This window comes from Dermochelys coriacea, chromosome 15 (assembly GCF_009764565.3).
Source record: "Dermochelys coriacea isolate rDerCor1 chromosome 15, rDerCor1.pri.v4, whole genome shotgun sequence".
Lineage (NCBI taxonomy): Eukaryota > Metazoa > Chordata > Testudines > Dermochelyidae > Dermochelys > Dermochelys coriacea.
This window is the reverse complement of record NC_050082.1, coordinates 23,010,925-23,036,592: the sequence shown is the minus strand read 5'-3', so window position 1 is coordinate 23,036,592 and position 25,668 is coordinate 23,010,925. Positions and strand designations below refer to the sequence as shown.

The window sequence follows — 25,668 nt, the reverse complement described above, 5'->3', positions numbered from 1 at the left end:
CTTTTCTTTTTGTTTAATGAGAGTATTCTCCACTCTCAGCTGTGCGTGCATGGTGCTCCAATGTAATGCAGTGCCCTGGGGATTTAGTCAGTAGGCTAATTGCCTGATTGATCTTTTTATGGTGGTCTCCTGTAATCGCTCTTTTATGACCAGAAGTCTGATTTTTCCATCAGAAACTGGGTACCCAGCAAATATTATGGGATCGTGAGGTGTGCAGAGATAACATGCTGTCCACTGAGGGCTTGAGTGCTGGTAGACATTCTCCAATGGAGGGCCAAAGGGAGCCCTGGGCATTTTCTACCCAGGACCATGTATGCTGCACGTCAACTGCTAGACCCTCTTTATGGGGCAGAGCTTACTACTCCCTTGAGCCAGTGTCAAGAGGGGATAGACCCCTTCCTCCTTGACCTTCCCCATGCCTTCTGGGTTAGGGAGGGGCAGTCTCTGTTCTCCCTCAAGCCCAGGAAATGAAATTCTGCCCAGCTACCCTGCGGCTCTGGAAGGATCTCATGGCTTCTGGATCACAGATGATGGTGTGGGCCAATATAGGGCTCACAACCTATTTAAAGGGATACTGCCCCATTCCTACAGATTCCTGGGCTATCAATACATTTTCTTTTGTCAGCAGTAAAAATTACACCATGTTAGGAGGAGGAGGGGAAAAACCCGTACAAACCAAAGAAAAATCGCAATTTTTTTTTCAAAAAAATAAAGCTTTGATTTTTGTCGCTTTGGTTCCATGAAAGATATCCTTCTGTTCTTCATCTGAGATGCCAGCTGCAGGCAGTTTGTTAAAGGAAGCTTAGAATTGATGTGATTTAGAGTATGGTAAGAATGAATGACAATGGCTTTATTATCTTTTTTTAATTTGTATATTTCCCCTGGAACATTTCCCATTAAGTGTAATTTAAAATTAACAGCTTACTCCAATCACTCCAAGTTACAGGTGGTGAGTAAAAGCTGCCCTTAAGACATTTTGATGAAAGCTGGGATGTTTCAGTGAGGTATTGCATAGACTTCACAGATTGAAATCAGGCTGCTGGTTTGAGATGTTCTGCTGGTTTGGGTGTTGAATTTTCTGAAAAAAGATTTTTAGAAGAAATACAGAATCCTGAAGCCATGTACTTACCATTACTACCAGGTCTTTCTACATTCCCCCTTTTTTTTCACAGTAATAAACTAGATAAAGTAGTAGCTGGAGCATAAAGACTACACAGAAGATGAGGATATGGCTCCAGTACTTAGACTGTAAGCTGTTTTCTTAGATTGCAGCTCTTTGGGGCAGGGACCCTCTTTTTCTTGTGTTTGTACAGCACCTAGCCCAGTGGGATCCTCGTCTGGGACTGAGGCTCCTAAGTGCTACCTCAATACAAATAATAAATGGTGATGATAATAGAAAGTAACCTAGACCCTGATTCTACAGACCCTGTTCTGCCTCCATAGAACCCCATTTATTTCAGGGGGGCTCCGTGCAGGTACAATGATCTGCCCTGTGGGGTAGCTTGCAGGAGCAGAGCTCTAGAGACAGAAACTATGAATGCTAAGGGATACTGAAAATCTGCAGGAAATTTTGTTAAATCCTATGAATATTTTTCTCTCTGATTCTTCAGAAAGTGTTGGAGAATCTGCAGAATTTATTCTAAAACCTCTTCACTAAAAACACACATGGAAGCACTAATATGTTGTCTAGTAAATTATTTCTGTTTTTACTGAATAGCATTAAACAAAATGAGACACTTTGCACCCAACTTTGTCTTTTAAAAATAAAATCTCCCCACACTTTTCTGAGATCTTCCTCATTCCTTTCTGAGATCTTTCCCCATGTGATCTTCCATACCACCCAGAGCGTTGCCAGTTACCTAGATCTTCTCTTTCCTTATCTCCCACAGCCCATTGCTGAAGACTTCATTGTTTCTCCCTAATATAAATATTTGGTATAACTTTAAATTACACTCCTCTTTAAAACATGCAGATTTATATCCATTCATCTTTTCAGGTGAATCCAGCCACACTACATAAAGGACATTAGCTTGATGTTTTTCACAAAAAGGATCAGCAGCGTAAGAGCGAAAACATGTTCAATGTTATCATTAGGTTTCAGAGTCAATGTCACAATTGGATGCATGGTGGAATTCTCCTTTGTCTTGGAGCTACTGTTTCAATGTTCTGTTTACAAACTGAGGAAAAAATCTGGAAAGTTTTCTTCACATTCAGAAGTCAACTAAAAATAATGACTATTTTTTTTCCAAAACCACGATTAATACCAAATCCATGGACAGATGCTAAAACTGCTTCATGATGTAGGATTTCTGTGCCATGAATTTCCTAAGAAAACAGGAGAGCACTTTGAATTCTGATTTGTTTTAGCACTGATATTAATTACAGCATTGCTAATAATAATTAATTATGTATTCATGGTCATATCCTGCTGGCACATGCAGTTTTTGTGAGTGCTGCTGCCTTGGAAATTTTCCTCAACAAATGAACCTATAAATATTACCCTAAATTCTAAAATAATATTAGGATTACGATTAGCTCCTTAATCATGTGTAGATTATGTGGTTGTTTGTGTGGCAGTTTACACTTCTTTGTGTAATTTTCCTCAACAGTTAGGATTCTCCATTCCCTGAAAGAACAGGATCTCATTTGGTGGCAGTCAACCCATACATTTTCTGTATCAGAAAACTTCAAGAGCTCTGTGCATTTGGGTTTGAGTTGAATTAAGACCAATTTGAAAGTGGTTATGAGAAAGCAAAAAGGGTGCACAAAAATTATTATTATTTTATTTGTATTACCGTAGCACTTAGGAGCTCCAGTCATGGATCAGGATCCCATTGTGCTAGATGCTGTATAGAAACAGAACAAAAACATGGTCCTTGCCCCAATCTAAGTATAAGGCAAGAGACAACAGATGGAGGAGTACAAGGAAACAATAAGACAATATTGGTTAGCCTGATAGGCCATGGTCTGTGCAAAGTGTTGTCATGAAAAAGGAGAATGTGAAGGAAGAACCTCAGAGTTATGAACACCAGAGCTGTGAACTGATCAGTCAACTGCACACCTCATTTGGAACTTGAAGTACACAATCAGGCAGCAGCAGAGACCCCCCACTCCCGCAAAAAAAGGGAAAAAAAGGCAAGTACAGTACAGTACTGTTAAAAGTAATCTACTAAAAAATAAAGGGAAAGTTTAAAAAAAAAAGATTTGACAAGGTAGGGAAACTGTTTCTGTGCTTGTTTCATTTAAATTAAGGTGGTTAAAAGCGGCATTTTTCTTCTGCATAGTAAAGATTCAAAGCTGTATTAAGTCAATGTTCAGTTGTAAACTTTTGAAAGAACAACCATAACATTACAAACATTTCAGTGTTACGGACAACCTCCATTCCCAAGGTGTTCGTAACTCTGAGGTTCTACTGTAATGTGTTGGTTTTGCAGATGTTGGTGGGAAGCGCTTCCCAAGCATTGGAGACAGCATGTGAGAAAGCATCTCCATCCTTAAAGATTTTTAAGGCCTGGCTTGACAAAGCCCTGGCTGGGATAATTTAGTTGATGTTGGTCCTGCCTTGAGCAGGGGGTTGGACTAGATGCCCTCCTGAGGTCTCTTCCAACCCTAATCTTCTGTGATTCTATGAAAACATGAAGCTTGTTTGAAAATGTAACACATGGCTGATGGAGGCTGGCATCATGAGTAGATTGGAGGCGGCAACTGACCTTTCCAAACTGAATGAGAGACAATAGGGAGAGTGGCAGTAGATTGTGAAAGGCCTTGAAAATGAAGGCAAGTCTTTGATTTGAGAGAGAAGGTAGAACCAGTGAAGAGATGCAAAGAGGTGGCTGACGATGTCAAAGTGACTGGCTAGGGAATAGTCTTTGCAATAGCATTCAGAATGGGGCATGATGGCATTTGTTAAGAGCAGAGAACAGGATGTTGCGGTAGTGAGACACAAGGTGATGAGAGGCTGAAGGAGAGGTTTAGCTGTGTGGAATGATAGGAGAAGGCACCGTGTTCTACAGATGTTATGAAGAAAGAATCTGCAAAATTTTGACATAGCCCGGATATGAGGACATAGCAGAAGGTCTGAGTTGAAGGTGCTACACAGGTCATGGATCTGAGGGTACATCTACATTGCAGCATGCTTCCCAGTCCAGGTAGACACTAAAAATAGCAGGGTAGTTGAGGATAACACAGGTGGGGACTCAGGCCAGGTGCCTTAGTATGTACCCGAGAGGTCCTGGTAGATGTGTACTTAAGTGGCTAGCCTGAGCTGCCACCCATGCTACCCTGGCTACACTGCTATTTTGAGTGAGCTAGCACATGTCTATACCCATGCTGGGACGCATGCTTCCAGCTGCAGTGTAGACGTAGCTGGAGTGACAGGCAGCAATATGCTGTTGAAAGGAGGTTGCGAGCAGGACTTGGGGGGAAGATTAAGAGGGCTATTTTAGCTCTCTTGAGGTTGAGCTGACAGCTAGACATCCACGAGGAGATGTCAGAGAGAGGCTGGATTTTAGCTCACTGCTTATCAAAAATATATCTAATGAAATCATACAATATTCTATAGGGCCTTTTTGAATGTAGCTTGTAATAGAAAAAGTGGAACTTGGATTTGCCAAGTCAGAGCTCGCTGTTTATTGCTATTTCTTTGTTATGGCCCTCACACAGGTTAGATTTATTTTCAGCAAATAGGGCTTGATCCTGTACCCACTGAAGTCAATGGTAAAGCTCCCACTAACTTAATTAGGACAGGATCAGGCATATATCCATTAACTCAACTTCTCGTATGGTCAGTGCAGTAAAATAAAATAGAACAGGCTCTGGGACCTTGGAGCACTCAACAGAACAATGTGCTAGTTATCAGTGACTGTGTAGGCCAATGCATCTGATGGATGCGCTCAACAATAGTTTACACAAAGTCTTGGATATCATAACTGGAGTGAGGTAGTTGCGCTTCCATGGGGGAGGGATAGCTCAGTGGTTTGAGCATTGGCCTGATAAACCCAGGGTTGTGAGTTCAATCCTTGAGGGGGCCATTTTGGGATCTGGGGCAAAAATTGGGGATTGGTCCTACTTTGAGCAGTGGTTGGACTAGATGACCTCCTGAGGTCCCTTCCAACCATGGTATTCTATTCTGATGTGGCTCTGGCTTGAGAATCAGGATTCATGGGTTCTCTTCCCAGCTCTGTGGCTGACTTGCTTTCTGATCTTGGACAAATCACTTAATAGCTTTGTGCCTCAGTTTGCCCATCTGTGGAAATGGGATGCTGTTGCTTATCCAACTTTGAGGAATGCTTTGAGATCTAGGAATAAAAAGTGTCCAGGATCAATTACTCTCTATATTTTTTTTGCTGGTAGAAGGAAAATTGGCCACAGTGCACCAGTTCTCTCTTCCCATTTTCAAAGAGTGACATCACGGTTGTGGCTTCCTGCCAAGACATCAGAAGTTCTTTCTCTCCGTTGGGTGTATGCTCTGAGCCCTTTGGATTTCCCCATTCGTGTTTGTTTTATATCCCTTTTCTTCAAAGGCTTCTTGCCATTATGATTTTCCTTGCTGTATTTGGGGTCAGGAAGGAATTTTCCTCCAGGGCAGATTGGAAGAGGCCCTGGAGGTTTTTCGCCTTCCTCTGTAGCATGGGGCATGGGTCACTTGCTGGAGGATTCTCTGCTCCTTGAAGTCTTTAAACCATGATTTGAGGACTTCAATAGCTCAGACATAGGTGAGAGGTTTTTCGCAGGAGTGGGTGGGTGAAATTCTGTGGCCTACCTTGTGCAGGAGGTCAGACTAGATGATCATAATGGTCCCTTCTGACCTTAGTATCTATGAATCTAAGAGACCTGGATGGGGCTCCTTCAAGAGTCCCTCAATATCCCCTAGGTAAGGGGTCTCTAGCAAAAAGGAATTCCTAATTCTCTCTCTGCAGGTACTCAGGAAAGACAAGGAGAGCAGAAGGCTCAGAGACAGATGAATTTCATCTGTCAAGTATCAAACACAATATAATCTTTGCAGGATCATCTTTCGCATTATATCCCACCAGTCTCATTTGGATTAGCAGGGGTAGAGTGACCTACCATCCTGAGAATGTTCAGTGGCAGGGATTCATCTCTGGAACATCCTCACTGGGGGGAAAGTCTGTATAAACTGTGTTTGTATAGCACCTAACACAGTGGGGTGCAGGTCCATGTGTGGTTTCAAGGTGCCGTACAATACAACATCATACTTACAATACATCTCTATATAACAAACATTCAGTGAAAACATGTGGAAGGAGTTTTGGGTGGGATTTTCAGGAGAGCCTAAGGGGGTTAGGCACCCAAATCCCAGCCTTTATTATAAAGTACAGAGGGCTAAGTGAAAGTTCATTGCAGTGAAGGAATAAATGGCCTTTGTTATAGCAGGCACAGAGCTTTGAAGTTGGAATGCCTAAAGTGAGTTCAGGCTAAGACCCGCTTTCGCTTCTGTTCAGAGGTGAAAGTCCAGTGCTCCATCCCGCTTTCTCACCACTCTGAGGATTAATGGAGGTGCTGTGAAACAGCACAGGGTAGAAACTCATAATGGTGTGGAGAAGGATTTACAGTCAGATGCTGGGAAGAATACAGTATATCCTTTCTTAATTGACCACTCAAAGGACCAAAAAAAATTGGTTGCTTAATAGAGGTAGGCCCTCTAATAAAGGTGGATTAGAATTACACTCTGGGATCCTTTTTGGGAGTCACATAAAACAGAAGGTTGCTGAACAACGGGGGTGTATTGTACAGATTCCACTGTAATTAAAAGGAAAACGTGAAACACTTTAATTGAGATTAGAATATTAAAAGTTGAAAGCTCGGTATTCCTCTATTACTGATAATCAGTTAAGAATTGCATATGTGTAACAAACCATTGCATTTTAAAAATGGAACAATAAAAAAGCTGCTGTAATTTAAAAGCAGCCAATTTACTAGGAATACAGTTTGCAGCTCCGTCACTTGCTAATCAGTCTGTTAAACATAATAGCCATTCTTGTCTTGAGGCAGTTAATCATGTTGTGAATGCACTTATCAGCACATATTAGAAATACAATACAAGACTTTCTGACAGAGGAATGGATGCAATTACTGCAATCAGTATACATTTAGCTACTGTCTTATCATGCTGTGCTTTTTTTTTTTTTTTTTTTAAACTAGCCCAGCAGAGATGGAATTTTCGTAGTAAATACAAGTGACGTACTTGACGGTACTGGTAATAATACCATGCTGCTACAAATGAGGTCAGCTGAGGTGTTTGAGATAACCCTCTTGGTATAAATCAGAAAGGGCTGCTGGCAGTGTATTCTTTGTCAGTCCCCATGCTTTGAAATCTGATGACCTTCAGGGTTTGTTGCAGTGCTCATCTTTCTCCAAACCCCTCTCGCCCCCAGCCATTTGACCATGTCAATATCAGAGATGGTGAATTGTTTGAGTAAGAGATGGATTAGTTGTTGGTGGGAATCTTAAATTGCTGCATTTACTAGGACGAAGATGGTTAGAGTGTGTGGATGGGCGCTCTCTTTTTTAGCGCTTCGGTAAAACTTACCAAACAAATAAGTTAGAAACAAGAGATTTCAAATTCCGTGAAAGAGGATATTCAAAAATCATGGAGGCAAATTGCTTCCAGCATAACCATCCACCGTGATAGGTGTAAGTATAACTCTCCTGAAAGAAAAACTGGGACAAAAAAATCTAAAACTTTCAGCTAATCTGTTTTCCAGAGCTGAGCAATTCGTTTATGGGGGGAAAAATAGAAAAAAGACAATATTCTGAAAAGAGATGCATGTAAAGAGGATGATTTTGTGACAGCTGACAGCATTTTTCATAAAGCCTGCTCTATGCTTATCCTAAATGTTAGGACTCTTGATATTTTACATAATTCTTATAGGCAAAGATGAATTTACTGCCAGTGTTTCGAAGAACCTGCCGTTACACTTCACACTGCTTTCACATGACTTGCTTCATTTTTCTTGACAGCTGGAAATGTATTTTTTTCGGTAATATAATGATTTTTTAATTGTGTCAAAGGAAAACAAAAAACAGGAACAATTGCAGTGGAATAATTGTAAAGGTAAGTTCAGTATGATGTCCTAGCCATCTTTACGTTAATTAATATTTGTTATTAGCTCACTGCTTTTATATTATAATAAGGTTCCAAGGGGAAAAAGTAGAGAAAAGAGAAACAAGCCAGAGGAAAAAAAGGGAGAGACGATTCTGTGATTTAGGCTTGGATTCAGGAAGCCTAAAATTAGTGCTTTATGGTACTGGGGCCAGAGCCAATAAATTATCACATAGCATAGAGATCAGTCTATAATTATCTTCAGCATTATTTCACCAGGTCCATCACTAGTGCTCTTCCACACAGAGCCATTCTGCAGTCACCTGTCAATCAAATAACTAAAAGTAAAGACCAAACATTACCAAATGTGTGGAATTCTTCCTCTCCTTTCTGTGCTTCTCATTGACATGATCCATTGTATCAGTGTTCTGTCCTGGGGGACGTTGCTCTTGGATTGGTATTGTAATGTCAGGTGCTTTGCTGTAAATTAGCTCCAGTATAAACAACTCTGGCTGCACTGAAGGAAGTCCCTGGTATTTAACTGTGTCTCTTCCTATGCGCTCTGAGGTCTGGTCCTCCTTATGCAGGTGAGTAAATTAACTCACACAAGTAATCCCACTGAATCCAGCAAAGTGTCGAGCATCCTCAATGCCCGTTAACTTCACTGAGAGTTAAAGGTGCCCAACTTCTCGATGGGAGGGGGACATTCGATCACCTCAAAGGATAAAGCCCCAAAGAGACATTATGCATAGAAATGCAGGATTGGAATAAGGATCTCTAGGGGTCATCTCGCCCAGCCCCTGTGTTGAGGTAGGACCAAGTATTCTATCATATGGATGAAGGAATGAGAGGGAAGATGGAACATCACTTCCCCCCCTTTCCATTTCTAATTATACCTTCTCAGTTCCCAATGTAATTAACCTTACTTATTACTCCTTTATGACAATGCCCATTTATTCACAGTTGTGACCCGGTCTCCCAGCAATGCCCCACTGCGTCCCAGCAACAGCCAGGGCATTGGAATTCATGTCACATGTTGGGGATGTTATTGTATTGTGAGTGTGACTTTGGAATGATTACCCTCTGAGAAGGTGACCTAGAGACGATGTTGCATGGGTGACCATTCTCTTGACCTCATTTTCATGCCATTATGAAATAATGGTGGAATAATTTTTGAGAGGGGAAATATTAAATTCCCTCCCTGCTGCTAAGTAGATCAGATGCAATATTTATCTTTACAGGTCTAGCAGAGTTCAGATTCATTATTTTGTCAAAAATCCAGAGACACTTTTCATAGAGTAACTTACATTACAAATCTTGGTTATTCTGATACTTTTGGTTGTGCAGTGAGCAATCAGGAACATAAACTGGTATCAAATATCAAAGAAAGCATGTGAAACTACAGTAAGTAGCTTTATTCTGTCAATATATTGAATGTAGACCCTAATCCACTCCCCTATTTGCTCATCTGGGTTGAATTAATCTCCTTTATTAGTTAATATGTGGTAACGCTCAGACACACGTATAGTGTCATTTTCAGGGTTTATTAAGTGTTTTGAAATCACTAATGGGGAAAAATCAGAACTAAAATTGGTTCATCATAATTGGTCTATAAAGCCAATTTTGTTCATGCCCTACTTAAACCAGGAGATTTGGGGGGCCGGGGGGAGGTAATCTCATTTGTGGTGAAATTAATGGATTAAACTCATCCCTGGTGTAACTCCATTGGCTATGTTGTTATCATTACCACTTATTTTGTTAGCAGATGTGAACTATCCCTAAGACACACATTAAGGGTATGTCTACGCTGGCAAGTTTCTGTGTAACAAATTATACCACTTTTATTAAAACGCTGGAATAAAACTGCTATTGCGTGTTCACACTGTGCTCCTTGTGATGCTGGCGCGCATCCACATTAGCAACTCTTGCAATGGGAAAGAGAGCAGTGCATTGTGGTCACTATCCCATCATGCAACTGGTTGCAGGGTGCTTTGGGAAGGGTTTGCAATGCCTCACGGGGCAGGCACAGTGTCATATGATGCAGATTTCCCAATCCCATTGTTCCATGGGCATCCTATTACATTGCCAGCTCCTTTTCAACTGAAGGAGGGGTGTTTGACAGGGATTTTGTGTGTGTGTATGTGTATGGAGCAGGGGAGAGAGACAGTGTGTTTTGGGGGACAGAGTGTGTGTCAGCGTGCTGTCTTGTATGTTCAGACAGTCCACATTAATGGTTTGCTTTGTGTCCCGGAGCAGATCAGCCCAGCACGCAAGGGCAGCCAAGTTCAAAACAATGAGCAGAGCAGCCATTTGAGGGATTATGGGACACCTCCGGAGGCCAATTGATTGCTTCCTGAAATGTGTTTACACTGCCAATACAGCACTGGAGCTTTTGTGCTGTAAGGCTGACGATTCTCATCGAGGTGTTCTTTTTGCAACCCTGCCACTGAGGAGTTTCTGCATGCTGAGTGGCTTGGCAGTGTGTACACCTCGGGAGTTACACCTCAGAAAGCTGCTTTTCTGCGCAGTAACTTGCCAGTGTAGATTAGGCCCATCTTCTGCTTTGAGTTGTAACAGTAGGTGCAATAGGTTCAAAAGAAGGAATGCCCAAGTTCATTAACACTTTTTAAATGTTCAAAACTTGTACAAATCTGAACAGAATGTAGGAGGACAACAATTCTTGGCCACATTTTTATTTTTATTTGTTCTTTGATTATTTTGTCCATGGACTATTGCAGTAGTTTTCACACTGGGCTCCTGGTGATTTCTATCCACTCTCAGCAAGCAGTTGAAAATCTGGTTGCTTGCTTAATTTTCCAATGTCCTTGCTCTCAGTTATTTCTTTGTTTACACTGGCTGCCCATTAAATTGAGGATTAAGTTCAAGGTGTGGCAAGAGGCTTTTAAAGTTCTCCAGCCCATAGCTCTCTTCTCCCTTTCTTCTTGTGTATCTGCTCCAGCACATTGGGTCCATTAGTGTCACCATCTGCAGCTTGTCACCACATCCTTTTCATTCACAAATTCAACACGCATAGAGCTTGCATCTTTAGATTCCCTCTGGTTGAATTGTCTCCCCAAGGAGATCCAGCTGTCAGACTAGATTGTCTCTCTAAAATATAAATGGCAACCTGCTTGTGAGTAACTTTTTGCTGTGTCTGAGAGTGATGGTTTTATTAAAAAATAAAAAATGTGTGAAATACCTTCATGTTTCTGAATGATTCTAATACTCAGTATTGACAACTCCAAGCAGTCAGAAATCATGAGTCAGTCTCTCAAAAATGATGAGATTAGGTTAAAAATCGCAAGACGTTAAAGAAATAATAAATGGAGGGTTCTCTTTATTTGCCTTCTGAATTTTGAATCTTTAGGGTACTTCCAGGTCTCATTTTCAAGCTTCTTTCTGTACCCAATAGGGCTAGAAACTTGTTTAAAAACAATCAAAGCCAAGATTCTTATGTAATCACATGAGTCCTGGAGCTGGGGCTTAAAAATGCCCAATATTGCAAGACCCTGCAACAGTGTATCCTGGAAATGAGACTATTGTGACTTTGCTAAGTTTTATTATACATATAGCTGAGCTAGTATCTGACACTACAAAACCGTACAATTGTAAATGGTCTGATGAGTCGTGTGCCTTAGCTTTCTTTTTTCAGTCTCAGGTCTGTAGTTTGTAATAGAAGGAGTGGGAAATATATGTGTTCATCGGTGCATACCTAGTGGCCGCTAACTCCTGCACATGGATTCATGGAGGAGCTATTAGCAGATTGGGGTGGATTCCGTTCTCGCCAAGCCCTGCATAGATTCTTCACAACAAAGCTCATTTCCTTGGATGAGTTGTGTGGGTAGGTGAATCATCCTCAGTGGGATTCCTCCTTATTTCAATATATAGAGCAAATTGTGCTTACAGTGCTGGTACTGCTGTCATATCGTAGACAGACCTAGAAGCTGCCCCCTGGCTTTGCAGTATGTCTCTAGAGACTGGAATTGTAACTGTTGGCTTCTGTTTCCTGGATCTGGCATTGATTTGCTATTTGACTATAAAGTCTCTTCGGGCATGATCTTGTTCTCTTTGAAGTCAGTTGGAATGTTTGCTATCAACTTCATTGGCAGAATGGCTGGGTCATTAACTCTCCCGGTCCCTCAGTTTACCCATCTGCAACATTGGTAGGGCAATACTGGGGCATGGGGAAATGTTTATTATTTATTTATTTATGGTTTATAAAGTGCTTTAAGATCCTTTGAAGAGAAATGCTGTTATATTATCTAATACATCGGAAATATTTTTGAACCATAAATGATCTGTAGATTAAAACTCAGCCACTGCAGATATGCATGCAGTAGATGTTTTATAGCATATTTTACAGGCTCTGCACAACAATTTGAAAATATACAATGTTATGATGATCTGAAAACATTTCAGGATTTCTGAACAGGTAAAGGAAAATTACAAATAAGCTGATAAATCTGGAGCTGTTCTGGCTCCAGTGTTTATTAACCATTTTAGGTGCGGCAACATTTCTCCTTATAAATACTTTTTTCCCCCTTTTAAACAAAAATAGTTGGTTTTATTCGTATCCAGCATCCGCTAATCCTGACTTCTGCTTCTGTCTAATTGAATGTTTTTATTAAAATCCCTAGTATGGAGCTTTCTCATGGTGATAAGAGTTCTATTTTAAGAACTATGCAGTACAACAATAAAGAGCTTCTAAGTGGTAGTCAGAAAAATATTGTGGTTTAATTGAAATGTTCTCTGAAACCTAAAGAGCCTCCATGAAGCTTGAGCCAGGGAAAACTGAAACCAAGGACTGAATGGAGCTGTAGTGCAAATGGGTGTATTGCTCTCAACGAAGCTCCACCCAATCACACAAGAACTGACTTTGATCCGGTAAGTCCTATTTAGTAAAGGCTTGTTAAAATAGTGTCCACAGCCTCTTTTCGTAGCAGGGTTTCCTGCATGCTGTCACAAAGATAGAGGCAAATAAAAACAATTGTCTCAGTTATCTCTGGAGTTGTTATGATGATGTGGAGAAAATCAAATAAACGGAATGTCATTGCAAGTGTTAATGTGAGGCACAGTTGTGAATTGGCAGTGAAGAAAGCTGAGGAGCTTAAAATGTTTGCTCATTATCTAGATTTATTGTTTTCAGTAGGGAAATGTTGACTAAGCAAAAATATGGGTAATGTCTGGTCTTGATGGTATACTTTGAACAAAAATAGCTGTTTTGTTATTGGGCTATAAGAAATTGCTGTGTCAATCCATACATGATCACCAGATCATGCTGTTTGGCTTCATCCTGCATTCTTTGCACTCTCAAAGCAGTGATGGAAATCCTGAGGTTTAGAGTGTAAAAAAAAATCAGGATCAGGTGCCATGAGAGCATCTTAGGACCAGTGATTAATTGCAATGTAAACTTGAAAACTGAAGTATGGTACCTTCCCTGTCACTGCTAGGTAATAGGGCACAAGACACAGTGAGTGTAAATTGGAGTTTTAAAAATCCGTCATGGGGGAATCAGTTTCCAACCACAAAGAGCAAAGTTCCTTCCCTCTCCTCCACCTCCCCCCTGAAGCTTGCTGAGAACGTGACAATTCTGCCATCAGCCTTTTGGTTCTTCTTGTTAAAGACATCTGCCCTTGGTTTTTGCAAGGGCCCTGGAGCTGTCAGATCTGGAGTGGCAGCGATGGAGGTGAGGGAGAGTATACCGTCTCTACTTCCTTCCCCCTACTGGCAGTAGTAGTGAGTTGGGCGGGTGGCTTCTTTCCAGGGCATTGTACCCACCTCCCAGTCCTCAAAAGAATCATGTGATTCCCCAGTATGTGCTCATTTTGATGACTAAGCCCTAAAAGTCTGGGTTAATCTGAAAGACAATTAAACAGTCACTTTAGTCACTAACCCCATCTTTTGAAAGTTATGCAACATGTTTTTGTTAAACATACCCAGCATTCACATTTCAGAAAGTGGCACTTTACGAAGCTCAACCTGCAGGATAGTGTGGAAATCCTCCTCTCGGCTCAAAAATGAGGAGATTTTTGTTTGAAATTTCCATGTATGCACTGAAGAGAGAGGGAATATGCTGAGGCCCTGATTTTCCTTCATTAGAAACTATTGGGATCTAAGTGTCTTCAATGGGAGAACAATTTTTTACAGAGGTGCTGATGACCAACTGCAGCTGTGATTGACTTTAGCTGGAGTTTTGGGTGCTCAGCGTTTCCAAACAGCTGTTGAAATATGGGGCCTGATCCTGTAGGTCTTTGCTCTTGATCAACAAATATATATGCAAGAAGTCCCATGGAGATCAAAGGAGTAAGGCTTGGACTACTGGCATGTTTTGAACCTTACCTGTCTCAGGTCCTATTCCTGTTCACATTGAATTCAATGGGAATTGACATTGACTTCAAGAGGAGCAGGAGTAGGTCTTTATTAACTTTAAAATGATCCAAAATATTCTCAAATGACATGACATCAAAGACATTTATTATTATGAACTAATTCACACTCATTTTTTTTCACAATTTCCCACTGCTGAGTATGTCTCATAAACAGATTGTCATTTACTGAAAACATTGTGTCATGAATTAATGAAAAATCATGATTTGTTCTTAAAAGTCAACACCACTAACATAACTTTCTGGTTTTTATGAAACTGAATTGTTGATGGAATTTGACAACAAACTCTCAATAATCCAGCGATGCACCTAACCTAGCCGCATTTCAGAACTTGCTTTGCTGTCATCTTCCACTGTGACATGGTGAATATTTCATTCTTTACAAAAAGCAGACACCAGCCTCTTCAGGTACATTCGCAATCTAGATCTTTGTTAAAAGAATCTGATTCTGATAGCTCTGCCTTCTTTTGTTTATAAAAGGTAACTACTAACTAGTCAGATTTCAGCTACCATTATGACATAAATCATAATATCATATTGATCCAGTATTTAGATTGCTAATGCTATAATTCCTGTGTTCCACTTAGAGAAATATGTTAAATATAAAGTGAATCAAGTCATATTTCAATAACAATAAGTGATTTTCTAGTGCTTATAAATGCCCTTGCATTAGAGTTGTAGTACATTTTCAAAGTAACCTATAAGTTTGCTAAATGAGCCCATGCAATTCACATATTAATAATATTGATCTAATATTGTAGTGAATATACAGAGCCAAAACCTGCCATCAGTTTTTAAGATAGAGATTTTAAAAGATATCTTTACTGCCACTTGCATACGTTAAGGCAAAAGAGAAATTTGTGTGTGTGTGTGTGTGTGTGTGTGTGTTTGAAAAAAAAAGTACCATGACGGTTCATTGTTTTTTGGTAATGAAGGTCAATAGAGGTAACAATTAGTCTAAATATCAGGCTTGATTTCAAAAGCACCTAAGTGACTTAATATCACAAATACTATGGAACTCATGCTCTTAAGGCACTTGGGTGGGATTTTCAATAGCACTGATAGTCTCTATCTGGAGTCTTAGTCCAGGATTTGTCCCACTGGAAGTCCATTCTTGATTGGAGACATCCATTGTCTCAAGATGGGCAAATGCTCTTTACTGCGTTAATAGAACTCAGTTTTAGAACTGAGTTTTAGAAGGAAATATTTAAAGCTTCAGCCCTGCAAGTGATATCACGTAGGAAGACGGCTGCCTCTCCATTGCTGTATCTTCATGGAGGTCCATGAAAGTCAGCAGGGCTCTGCTTGGGTACGTTGACCTGCCTGTGCAATGTGAGGTGCAGGATTGGGGCCCAAAACATTATTCTGGAATTTAACCAGATTGTGTTGTCCAAATTAATTGCCATCAAATGTATTTCTGGATCTAATGAAAATGCACTTGCATTTGGAATGTATTTGGCATGGGTTTCTAAATCATATCCCAGAAACCATATGTTCCAGGACAGGAACACAGAGTTACACAAACCTCCCAATGATTTTGTAGTGCATGGAGCAATGACAAGTCAGAAAATGGCCCACGGCCACTTTCTGTTGGAGACCTGGCAGAATCCAGTAAATACGTTTTGGGAAACTGAGTAAAATCATCAAAATCTTGAGGGGTTCTTCATCTGCCCTGGGAAAGAGATATTGTGACAGTGCAATTACACTAGAATGTAGGATTATAAATAAGATGGTGTTTTGATGAACAAGGCCTCCTTACTTCAGGCTGTGCGAAGAAATAAAACTGAGCCATGCTTCCTTTTTCTCCTCTCCAGAAAGAAAAATGTCTCATGAATGTCTCATGTCTGAAACACTGGGTTGGATTCATCAAAGGGAGTTAGTAATTACCAAATTGAGAGAATCATGAAGCGCTTTTCTAAATTTGAAAGGCTCATCAAGAATAGATCAGGAGCAGGCAAAATTAATAGTTATGAACTCATTTCCATAGAAATGGACTTATTAGCAAGCATGCCAGCTGCCTAAAATTATAAGGTCTTTTCCTCCTGCTTGCAGGAAATAATCTTACTTTTATTTAAAAAAAAAGTTAGACTTTATTTTTTATTGCTCTTCTAAACTGGGTTTGGCAAAGTTCTTGCAAGATGGCAGAAGCTTTGACTAGACAATAAAAATGGAGGAGAAGGAAGATGAAGGAAGGGGGAAAAGACAAGAAACTTACAACCCTCGAATTCCATGAGCACCTCTCTGCTGCAAACTTGTTTAGACAAAGATGGAATGGACTGCAAGAAAGAGTTGCCAGGTCTTAGGACAGAGTTTGGTTTAATAGGATTTAATGGCTGATAACAGTATGAGTTACGCTCTTCTCCTTTGCTGGTAGAATTTCCACTTCCATGGCATTTTATCTTTGCTGGAAACTTAAAGAACATCAGTGACCCAGAGGATGTGAAAGCCAACTTCTCAATATTGGTCACAAAGTACAGAGTAGGCCAAGGAGAAATCGAAGATTTGCCATGACAGGACAGAGCTTCTTTAAAAAGAAAAGATGGAATAGAATGGCATGTAGATAATCCCCACTACTGAAGGTGGGAACTTTAAGACAGAGTATCATGGTTGGTAAATAGCGGTTGATGAAGTTTGAAGAAAGTAAATATTAAATTCTCAGGGATTGATTCTGAGATTTTACTCCAGCCTACCTCCAGTTGCTTCAATGGAGTTTACTTCTGATTTGCCCCAGTGTAAATGAGAGATGCTCCAGGTCTTTAATGCCCTGGATTTAAGAATTTCAGAGTTCCTGAATTATTTACTGAAAGACCTGCTGACAACACACTGTTATTGAAAACAGTTAATACATTGCTTTATGTATCAATATGCATTAAGTGTCAGTCTTCCTGCTATTGGAAACACAAGGATCTATAGATGAGGGATAGGACTGTAGAGACAGAAGGGAGGCTATGAACTGAGGAAGAAAGAAATTGACTTTTAAAGCTTTATCATTTGTTCGCAATAGCTGTAACCTGGGAAGAGATCTGGAGCAAAGTCTGTGGACTGATTGTACGCCTCTCCGTGGGGGACTCCGTGTCCCAGATACTATAGCACTTGGCATTGCTCTGAGGGCTAAATCTTTGTTTTGAAGAGTGAAAAAGAGAGACCATAGTTTTGGAGAAAATTCGCTGACCTGCTGTTAAGAAAGTAATTTGTAGCACTGCCGACGAATAAAGTAGTGCAGGGGCTTGAATGCCATTTTGTGAAAGCTGTGTACTTGGTGGAGGAACTCTCTAAATGAAACCTAATTAGAACACAGTGAATCTGGCACATCAGTACAGCTCTTTTAGCAGTCTTCCAAAAAAAAAGAAAAAAGCTGGTGCCCTGTTTTGAAATGTTGACCTCTTACGGTACATTTACATTGCTTCAGACACAAAGCAGGAAGCATTTGACTAGCAATGTTTTTTTCATTTAAGTAATGGCAGAGAATTTTCCTGGCAAACTGGATTCGACTAGCACCCTTTTTTCCTGTTTTGTAGTTTCCGATTGTTCATTTCAAGTCAGGGACTGTGTGTGTGTGTTTGTGTTAATTGGTCAAAAGAAAAGGAGTACTTGTGGCACCTTACAGACTAACAAATTTATTTGAGCATAAGCTTTCGTGAGCTACAGCTCACTTCATCGGATGCATTTGGTGGAAAATACAGAGGGGAGATTTGTATACACACACAGAGAACATTAAACAATGGGTTTATCATACACACTGTAAGGAGAGTGATCACTTAAGATGAGCCATCACCAGCAGCGGGGGGGCGGGGAAGGAGGAAAACCTTTCATGGTGACAAGCAAGGTAGGCTATTTCCAGCAGTTAACAAGAACATCTGAGGAACAGTGGGGGGTGGGGTGGGGGGGAAAATAACATGTATTCCAACATTTTTATGGCTGACTTAGAACAACGCTTCCTCAGCTCTTGTCTCCTAATGCCCCTACTCTACTTCCGCTACATTGATGACATCTTCATCATCTGGACCCATGGAAAAGAAGCCCTTGAGGAATTCCACCATGATTTCAACAATTTCCATCCCAACATCAACCTCAGCCTGGACCAGTCCACACAAGAGATCCACTTCCTGGACACTACGGTGCTAATACGCGATGATCACATAAACACCACCCTATATCAGAAACCTATTGACCGGTATTCCTACCTACATGTCTCTAGCTTTCATCCAGATCATACCACATGATCCATTGTCTACAGCCAAGCTCTACAATATAACTGCATTTGCTCCAACCCCTCAGACAGAGACAAACACCTACATGATCTCTATCATGCATTCTTACAACTACAATACCCACCTGCTGAAGTGAAGAAACAGATTGACAGAGCCAGAAGAGTACCCAGAAGTCACCTACTACAGGACAGGCCCAACAAAGACAATAACAGAACGCCACTAGCCATCACCTTCAGCCCCCAACTAAAACCTCTGCAACGCATCATCAAGGGAACTACAACCTATCCTGAAGGATGACCCATCACTCTCACAGATCTTGGGAGACAGGCCAGTCCTTGCTTACAGACAGCCCCCCAATCTGAAGCAAATACTCACCAGCAACCACACACCACACAACAGAACCACTAACCCAGGAACCTATCCTTGCAACAAAGCCCGTTGCCAACTCTGTCCACATATCTTTTCCGGGGACACCATCATAGGGCTTAATCACATCAGCCACACTATCAGAGGCTCGTTCACCTGCGCATCTACCAATGTGATATATGCCATCATGTGCCAGCAATGCCCCTCTGCCATGTACATTGGTCAAACTGGACAGTCTCTACGTAAAAGAATAAATGGACACAAATCAGACGTCAAGAATTATAACATTCAAAAACCAGGTGGAGAACACTTCAATCTCTCTGGTCACTCGATTACAGACCTGAGGGTGGCTATCCTTCAACAAAAAAACTTCAAAAACAGACTCCAATGAGAGACTGCTGAATTGGAATTAATTTGCAAACTGGATACAATTAACTTAGGCTTGAATAGAGACTGTGAATGGATGAGTCATTACACAAAGTAAAACTATTTCCCCATAAAGAAAAGGAGTACTTGTGGCACCTTAGAGACTAACAAATTTATTTGAGCATAAGCTTTCATGAGCTACAGCTCACTTCATCGGATGCATTGAAAGTTTATGCTCAAATAAATTTTTAGTCTCTAAGGTGCCACAAGTACTCCTTTTCTTTTTGCGAATACAGACTAACCCGGCTGCTACTCTGAAACCTATTTCCCCATGTTATTTCTCCCCCCTACTCCACCCCCCACTGTTCCTCAGATGTTCTTGTTAACTGCTGGAAATAGCCTACCTTGCTTGTCACCATGAAAGGTTTTCCTCCTTCCCCCCCCCCGCTGCTGGTAATGGCTCATCTTAAGTGATCACTCTCCTTACAGTGTGTATGATAAAACCCATTGTTTAATGTTCTCTGTGTGTGTATATAACTCTCCCCTCTGTATTTTCCACCAAATGCATCCGATGAAGTGAGCTGTAGCTCATGAAAGCTTATGCTCAAATAAATTTGTTAGTCTGTAAGGTGCCACCAGTACTCCTTTTCTTTTTGCGAATACAGACTAACACGGCTGCTACTCTGAAACCTGTTAATTGGTCAGAAATTTTTTGACACTAGATTTCTTCATAGAAGATGTCAAGCTGTTGAAACTTTTCATGAAAATTGTATTTGTTTTGACAAAGGTTTCACTGGGAAAGTTGCTCAGTTTGAGGATGGGATTTCTGGTTAAAATCAGAGAGTGAGACCTCAGAATACCCAACGGTCTGTTGGTTAGGGCGCAGGAGACTCAGGTTCAAGTCTTTTCTCTAAATTAGGTAGAGTAGAGATTGGAACCTGCTTTCCCCTATCCCATATGAATGAGCTGACTACTGAGATAGTGGCTACCCTGGGGTCAAGCCCCTCACTGAAATTTTTCATGAAATGGAATTCTTGATTTCCTGCCAATCCTAGTGAGTGTATCTGATGTTCTCCTTTTGTATTCTATGTCGGAATTTAAATCTGATTTCCAGCAATTGGAGTATACAGAGGTATCTATTTTTAAATGAAAGTTTGAACTTTGCCTGTTTACAGAGGCAGTGGCCATTTTCCTCCCTGACAGTCTCTGCAGTCTGTTATATATAGGCTTAGATTCGATTTTTATTGGTAAATGTTGGTAAACATTGATTTCACAGTTCACACACAAGCCGACGAAAAAAATGTTTCCATTGATGGTGATTGAAAACTACAAATAGGCAAAATAAGAAAAGTGCTGTTTGACAACTTATGGGAGTTTGATTTAAGAATATTTATATATCTGTATATTTCGATTTGATGTTTGTAATTTCTTTTAACAGTTACAAAGCTTTAACTTTCTGATTGTCAGTGTCTACTGTTATTAAATGATTTCCTGTGAATGTGAAAATTTAAATTGATAAAAATTGAAAAATACTTAAAATAAACATAGATATCATCTGTCAAAATTACAAAAAAATAAAAATGTAATTCTGCCAAGTCTAGCTGTATACAGAACACACACGCTCTGTTCTTGTCTAGAATCATAGATATGTAGGATTGGAAGGGACCTCAAGAAGTCATCAAGTCCAGCCCCATGTGCTGAGGGAGGACCAGGTAAACCTCGATGACTATGGAGACTTGTTAATTCTTGCTGTTGTCTTTAATGTAACATTGGCCACTTAGACTGTAAGGGTATAGTTTTTCTCTGGATACAGAAAAACATAAGAGGATAACAGAGTCATGGACTGAGCACAAAACAACTGTCAGCATGACATCATGACATTGTTCTTTTAGCTCAGTTTTTGACTGTGCCTGTGGCACACTGAAATGCTGCCTAGTCTTACTAATTACTTTAGAGATTAATCCTAACCAGAACTGTAGGTCCAAAGAGTTTTTAAGAATTCTGAACCCAGTTCTGAACTTTTTTTCAATTGGTCCCTTTTAGGGTAATGGGTTGAACCAAAACTCCAGATCCAGACACACCCAGAGGGTTCAAAATTTGAATCTAGAATTTGTATCTAGGGCTGATCTCTAAATTTAATTTATGACTTATGACTGTATTCTGTTTGTGACTAAGTGAAACAAATAGTTAGAAGTAATGAGCAAGGGCCCGTACTATTGAATTCTGCATTATGCTGACAATATTTTTCTGCAGAAATTGAGACGTTTCTAATTATATCCCTGACTTTGTATAGCGTAATTTGTCTTTGGCATCTTGTTGGTAGTCTGGTTGGTTACCCAGGCGATGCATTAATAGCTTCTAGCCTTGCCTGAGGGTAGAGAAGATAAATTAACATTAAGGTCTCTGCACTGCACTTTCACTTCAGAGCAGCAGTATAAGAAAGTTAAACCTATGCATGGATAGACCTTTCTGCAGTATTACTTTAGACTACTTTAGTGGACTCAAGCATTTTGGGCAAAAATCATCTTAAAAAAGTAGTAGTGTTGTTGTTGTGGGAGTGAGAGCCAGGCATTTGTAAGGGGGATAGTGTTTCCCAGAAGGTAGATCATTCAACTTGGCTTTAGGAGACCTAGGTTCCATTCCTGTCTTTGTCACTGATCTGTTGTGTGGCTGTGGGCAAGTCCTTGTACTAAGGCCTTGTCTACACTATGGGGGGAGATTGATCTAAGGTACGCAACTTCAGCTACGTTATGCACATAGCTGAAGTCGACGTACTTAGATCTACTCACTGCGGGGGCCACACTTCTGCTTCTCGTTCAGGTGGAGTACAGAAGTTGATGTGAGAGCAATCTGCGGATGATTTAGTGGGTCTTCACTTCACAGTGAAGACCCACTAAATCGACCGTCAATGCATCGATTGCAGTGTGTGGATCCCCTGGTAAGTGTGGACAAGCCCTCAGTGTCGTTCTTAATAAAAGAAACAGAAATAAGTCACAAACAGAGCTTGAATGCTTTGCATTTACATCCACTTTTAATGTTTTATTCCCAGATGACCAAAATAAAATGATCTTCATACAATTACAAGTGTGCATCAGCAACAAGCAATATATTCCCATGAACTGAAAATATGGATAACGTAACCGCACATTTTTGTGATGTATAATTAGCACAAATCCATTTTTTGCATGGAGATAAAGGCAAGTTCATGTTCGAATGAGGAAAAAAAAAAAAAGCTAAGAGCTCATTTCTGGTGCAACATGAGGAATGACCAAACATTCTACTGTTTCAGAACGTCAGTATTTGCAACAACCAAATGATAGTGGTACTTGAATAAACTATTTAGCAACATCTGTGCCGTGTGCTGTCCGGGCTTATATTACAGGTTCATTGAGATTATTTAGAATTAATGTCTGAGTTTAATGGGAAACATGCTTCCTTTTCAGAAAGCTAAAAGATAGATTGTCAGCTCATCTATAAAGTATAGCCGTTGCCCACTGGATTGTTTGATTTAGTCTTTTATCAACTTCTGTAGCCTATGGGTTAGTCTAGTGGTTCTCAAACTGTGGGTCAGGATCTCAAAGTGGGTCGTGACCCCTTTTTAATGGGATCGCCAGGGCTGGCGTTAGACTTGCTGGGGCTCGGAGCTGAAGCCGAAGTCCAAGCCCCACTGCCCAGGACTGAAGCCCTCAACTTCAGCACCCCCCAGGGCCTCAGGGCTTTGGCCCCCTGTCCTGGGTCGGCAGGCTTGGACTTCGGTCCCTCATGCGATCATGTAGTAATTTTTGTTGTCAGAAGTAGGTCACGGTGCAATGAAATTTGAGAATCCCTGTATAAGCCTATAGGCTTAAAGTTAGCTTTTAAGTATAAGGATAAGATAAAGGTATAAGACAACAATATAAGAAAACTACAGGCCCAAACTCATAAGACATTAGCTTAAGTAATTAGCATAAGTTAGGCCTATTAAGCCTTAGCATAAGCAAAATGATCAACAGTGACCCTAAATCTCAATATTGCATAAGAGATAATTTTGCTATAAATTCTTCTGAAATTCCGCAAAATGCTGATGGGTAACTGCAGAAAGTCAGATGATGCCAGTTTGGCTGTTTGGGATAGGAACATGAGTGAGGGTTTTCAACCCTCCAGGACTGTCTTGGAGTCTCCAGGAATTAAAGATTAATTTTTAATTAAAAATTATGTCTTGTGATGAAACCTCCGGGAATACATCCAACCAAAATTGGCAACTCTAACATGAGCAGAAGCTTAACCTCAGTATTGCTATAATAATTAATTGACATATATGCTAATATATCTGAAATAATTAATATACTAACATACAGACTCAGGACACCCCAACATTATTAGAATGAGGAAGTGAGTTATGGGCAAAGGAGGATGAAAACTCTGATGAATATTCATAGCAGCCATTTATGGCTAACCACGGCCTAGAAGCTAGACAATTGAGACCTCAACCATTGGAATCACTTGACATGCAAGATATAGGATTGGACTCTTGTGGACCACCACCTGTTTTTCTACTCTCAGTCTACACAAGGATTGTGTGAGTGTGCATATGGCATGGCACTGGATGTAAAATTAATATTGCATTACTGTTGCATTCTGGTTTGGGTTGGAACATTTGTGTGTTTACTGATTGTGTCAATACAACTATTAAAAGGTCAAAAGCTTTTTCCTCAGTGAGTGTTGCAACTGTGCATGTTGGGGTTTCCAATTAAACCGTAACCGATTTCCAACTCTCTGGACTCTTGGAACTGAAGCCTGTCAAACGTAGGGTGTTAATTTGTCAATTGGTGATTTTTAAATAATTAATACACAATCAATAGATCAGGCAACGTTTTCTGAAGTCTGCATGTTGAATTTGATAGTTCTCCTATTGGAAAGAAAAAAATCCTGTTGCAATTTATTTTGTTCTTGACATTTCGCTGATGCTTCATTTTAAATTGCACTTAATGTGCATTTTGTTTTCCAGAGCAAACATCTCCTTCTATGAGATCTTGCAGATGGACTTTGAAATTGACAATAGCAGTAGCCTGGCAGGAGCTCAGCAAATTACCTGGCAGGTGGAATACCCCAGAGAAGACTCGATGAGTGAACTGGTGGTCTCAGAGATCTTTGTCAGCCAAACAACATTTGCAGGAATTGTTCCTCTTGCAATGGTAAGACACTGCTGCTTTGTTTTTCAAATGCTTCTTTTGACTCCTTTCAGTACTCAAGGAAACAGGAACCATTTTTTTAATTTGCTACTTCCTATGCATCTGCTGAAAATGGTTTAAATGCAAAAACTACATTTCAATAATATTTTATTTACCTGATATATCATAATGGCTCCTTGGAAACCATTAGAGTCTATTGTGCAAATTCTTTTCTGTTAGTGGATTATTGGCCCGGTACATAGTAACAGCTCCTTTGGAGCTGTTGTCTTCCGTTGTGTTAATGCGACTGCCATGCATGCTCACTAAGGCTAAATGCTACAATTAGTTGTGACATTTTCATTTAAATAAATTAGCCACATGTGTAGAAAAATTCATTTCTAAGCCAGCCAACTGGGCCATATTTTGCTTTGCTTTTCCCCCAAAGCACTCAAATGCACTAGACTAAATCACCGACTAGCGGGCTGCAAAATGTCAATTTAATAAAAAACTAATATTGAGTTATACAGTGGGGACACAAAATCATTTCTAAAGACTTAGATTTTTAGATTTAGAGAGAGGCCCTGTTTTCAAAGCAGGGTGTAATATGTGTGGTCAAGAAAACCTAACCCCCACTTTTTTTCATGTAAGTGGCTACTTGTGTACTCAAATGCAGTTTGTTATAGGGACCTTCGGTGTGACTGTGGGACCTCTGTTACTAGAACTTTTTGCTGGTTGAAATCAATTGCATTTAAATGCAGTTACACTGGTGTAAAGCAAGTGTAAAAGAATGGTGAATTAGGCCCTGTCTGCAGTACTTCCTTTGAGAAATTGTCCTAAAGATCTTATGAAGGATTAATTTTTTTCTTGCTTAATTTGATTTAAAAAGTTATGAATTTAATGATAAATTTAAATCTACTGATACATTTTAAATCTCTCCCCACCCCAGTCCTGGGAAAGGAAGTTAATTTTTTTTTCTTGTTCCTCTACCACCTAATCAACAAAAATCCAAACATTCCAAGTCAGCTGTAACTCACGAAAGCTTATGCTCAAATAAATCTGTTAGTCTCTAAGGTGCCACAAGTAGTCCTTTTCTTTTTGTGGATACAGACTAACACGGCTGCTACTCT

The 25,668-nt window shown here is 40.2% G+C and overlaps 1 protein-coding gene across 2 annotated transcripts in view; it reads left to right on the top strand.

Moving 5' to 3' along the window:
• The window catches only part of LOC119843466 (transmembrane protein 132B-like), a 368,538-nt gene that overhangs the window by 229,838 nt on the left and 113,032 nt on the right, over positions 1-25,668 (top strand). For both annotated transcript variants that reach the window (XM_043498093.1, XM_043498094.1), the window contains exon 4: positions 24,379-24,565. In XM_043498093.1, the coding sequence (XP_043354028.1) occupies positions 24,379-24,565 (187 nt within the window). The remainder of the gene's footprint in view (positions 1-24,378; positions 24,566-25,668) is intronic.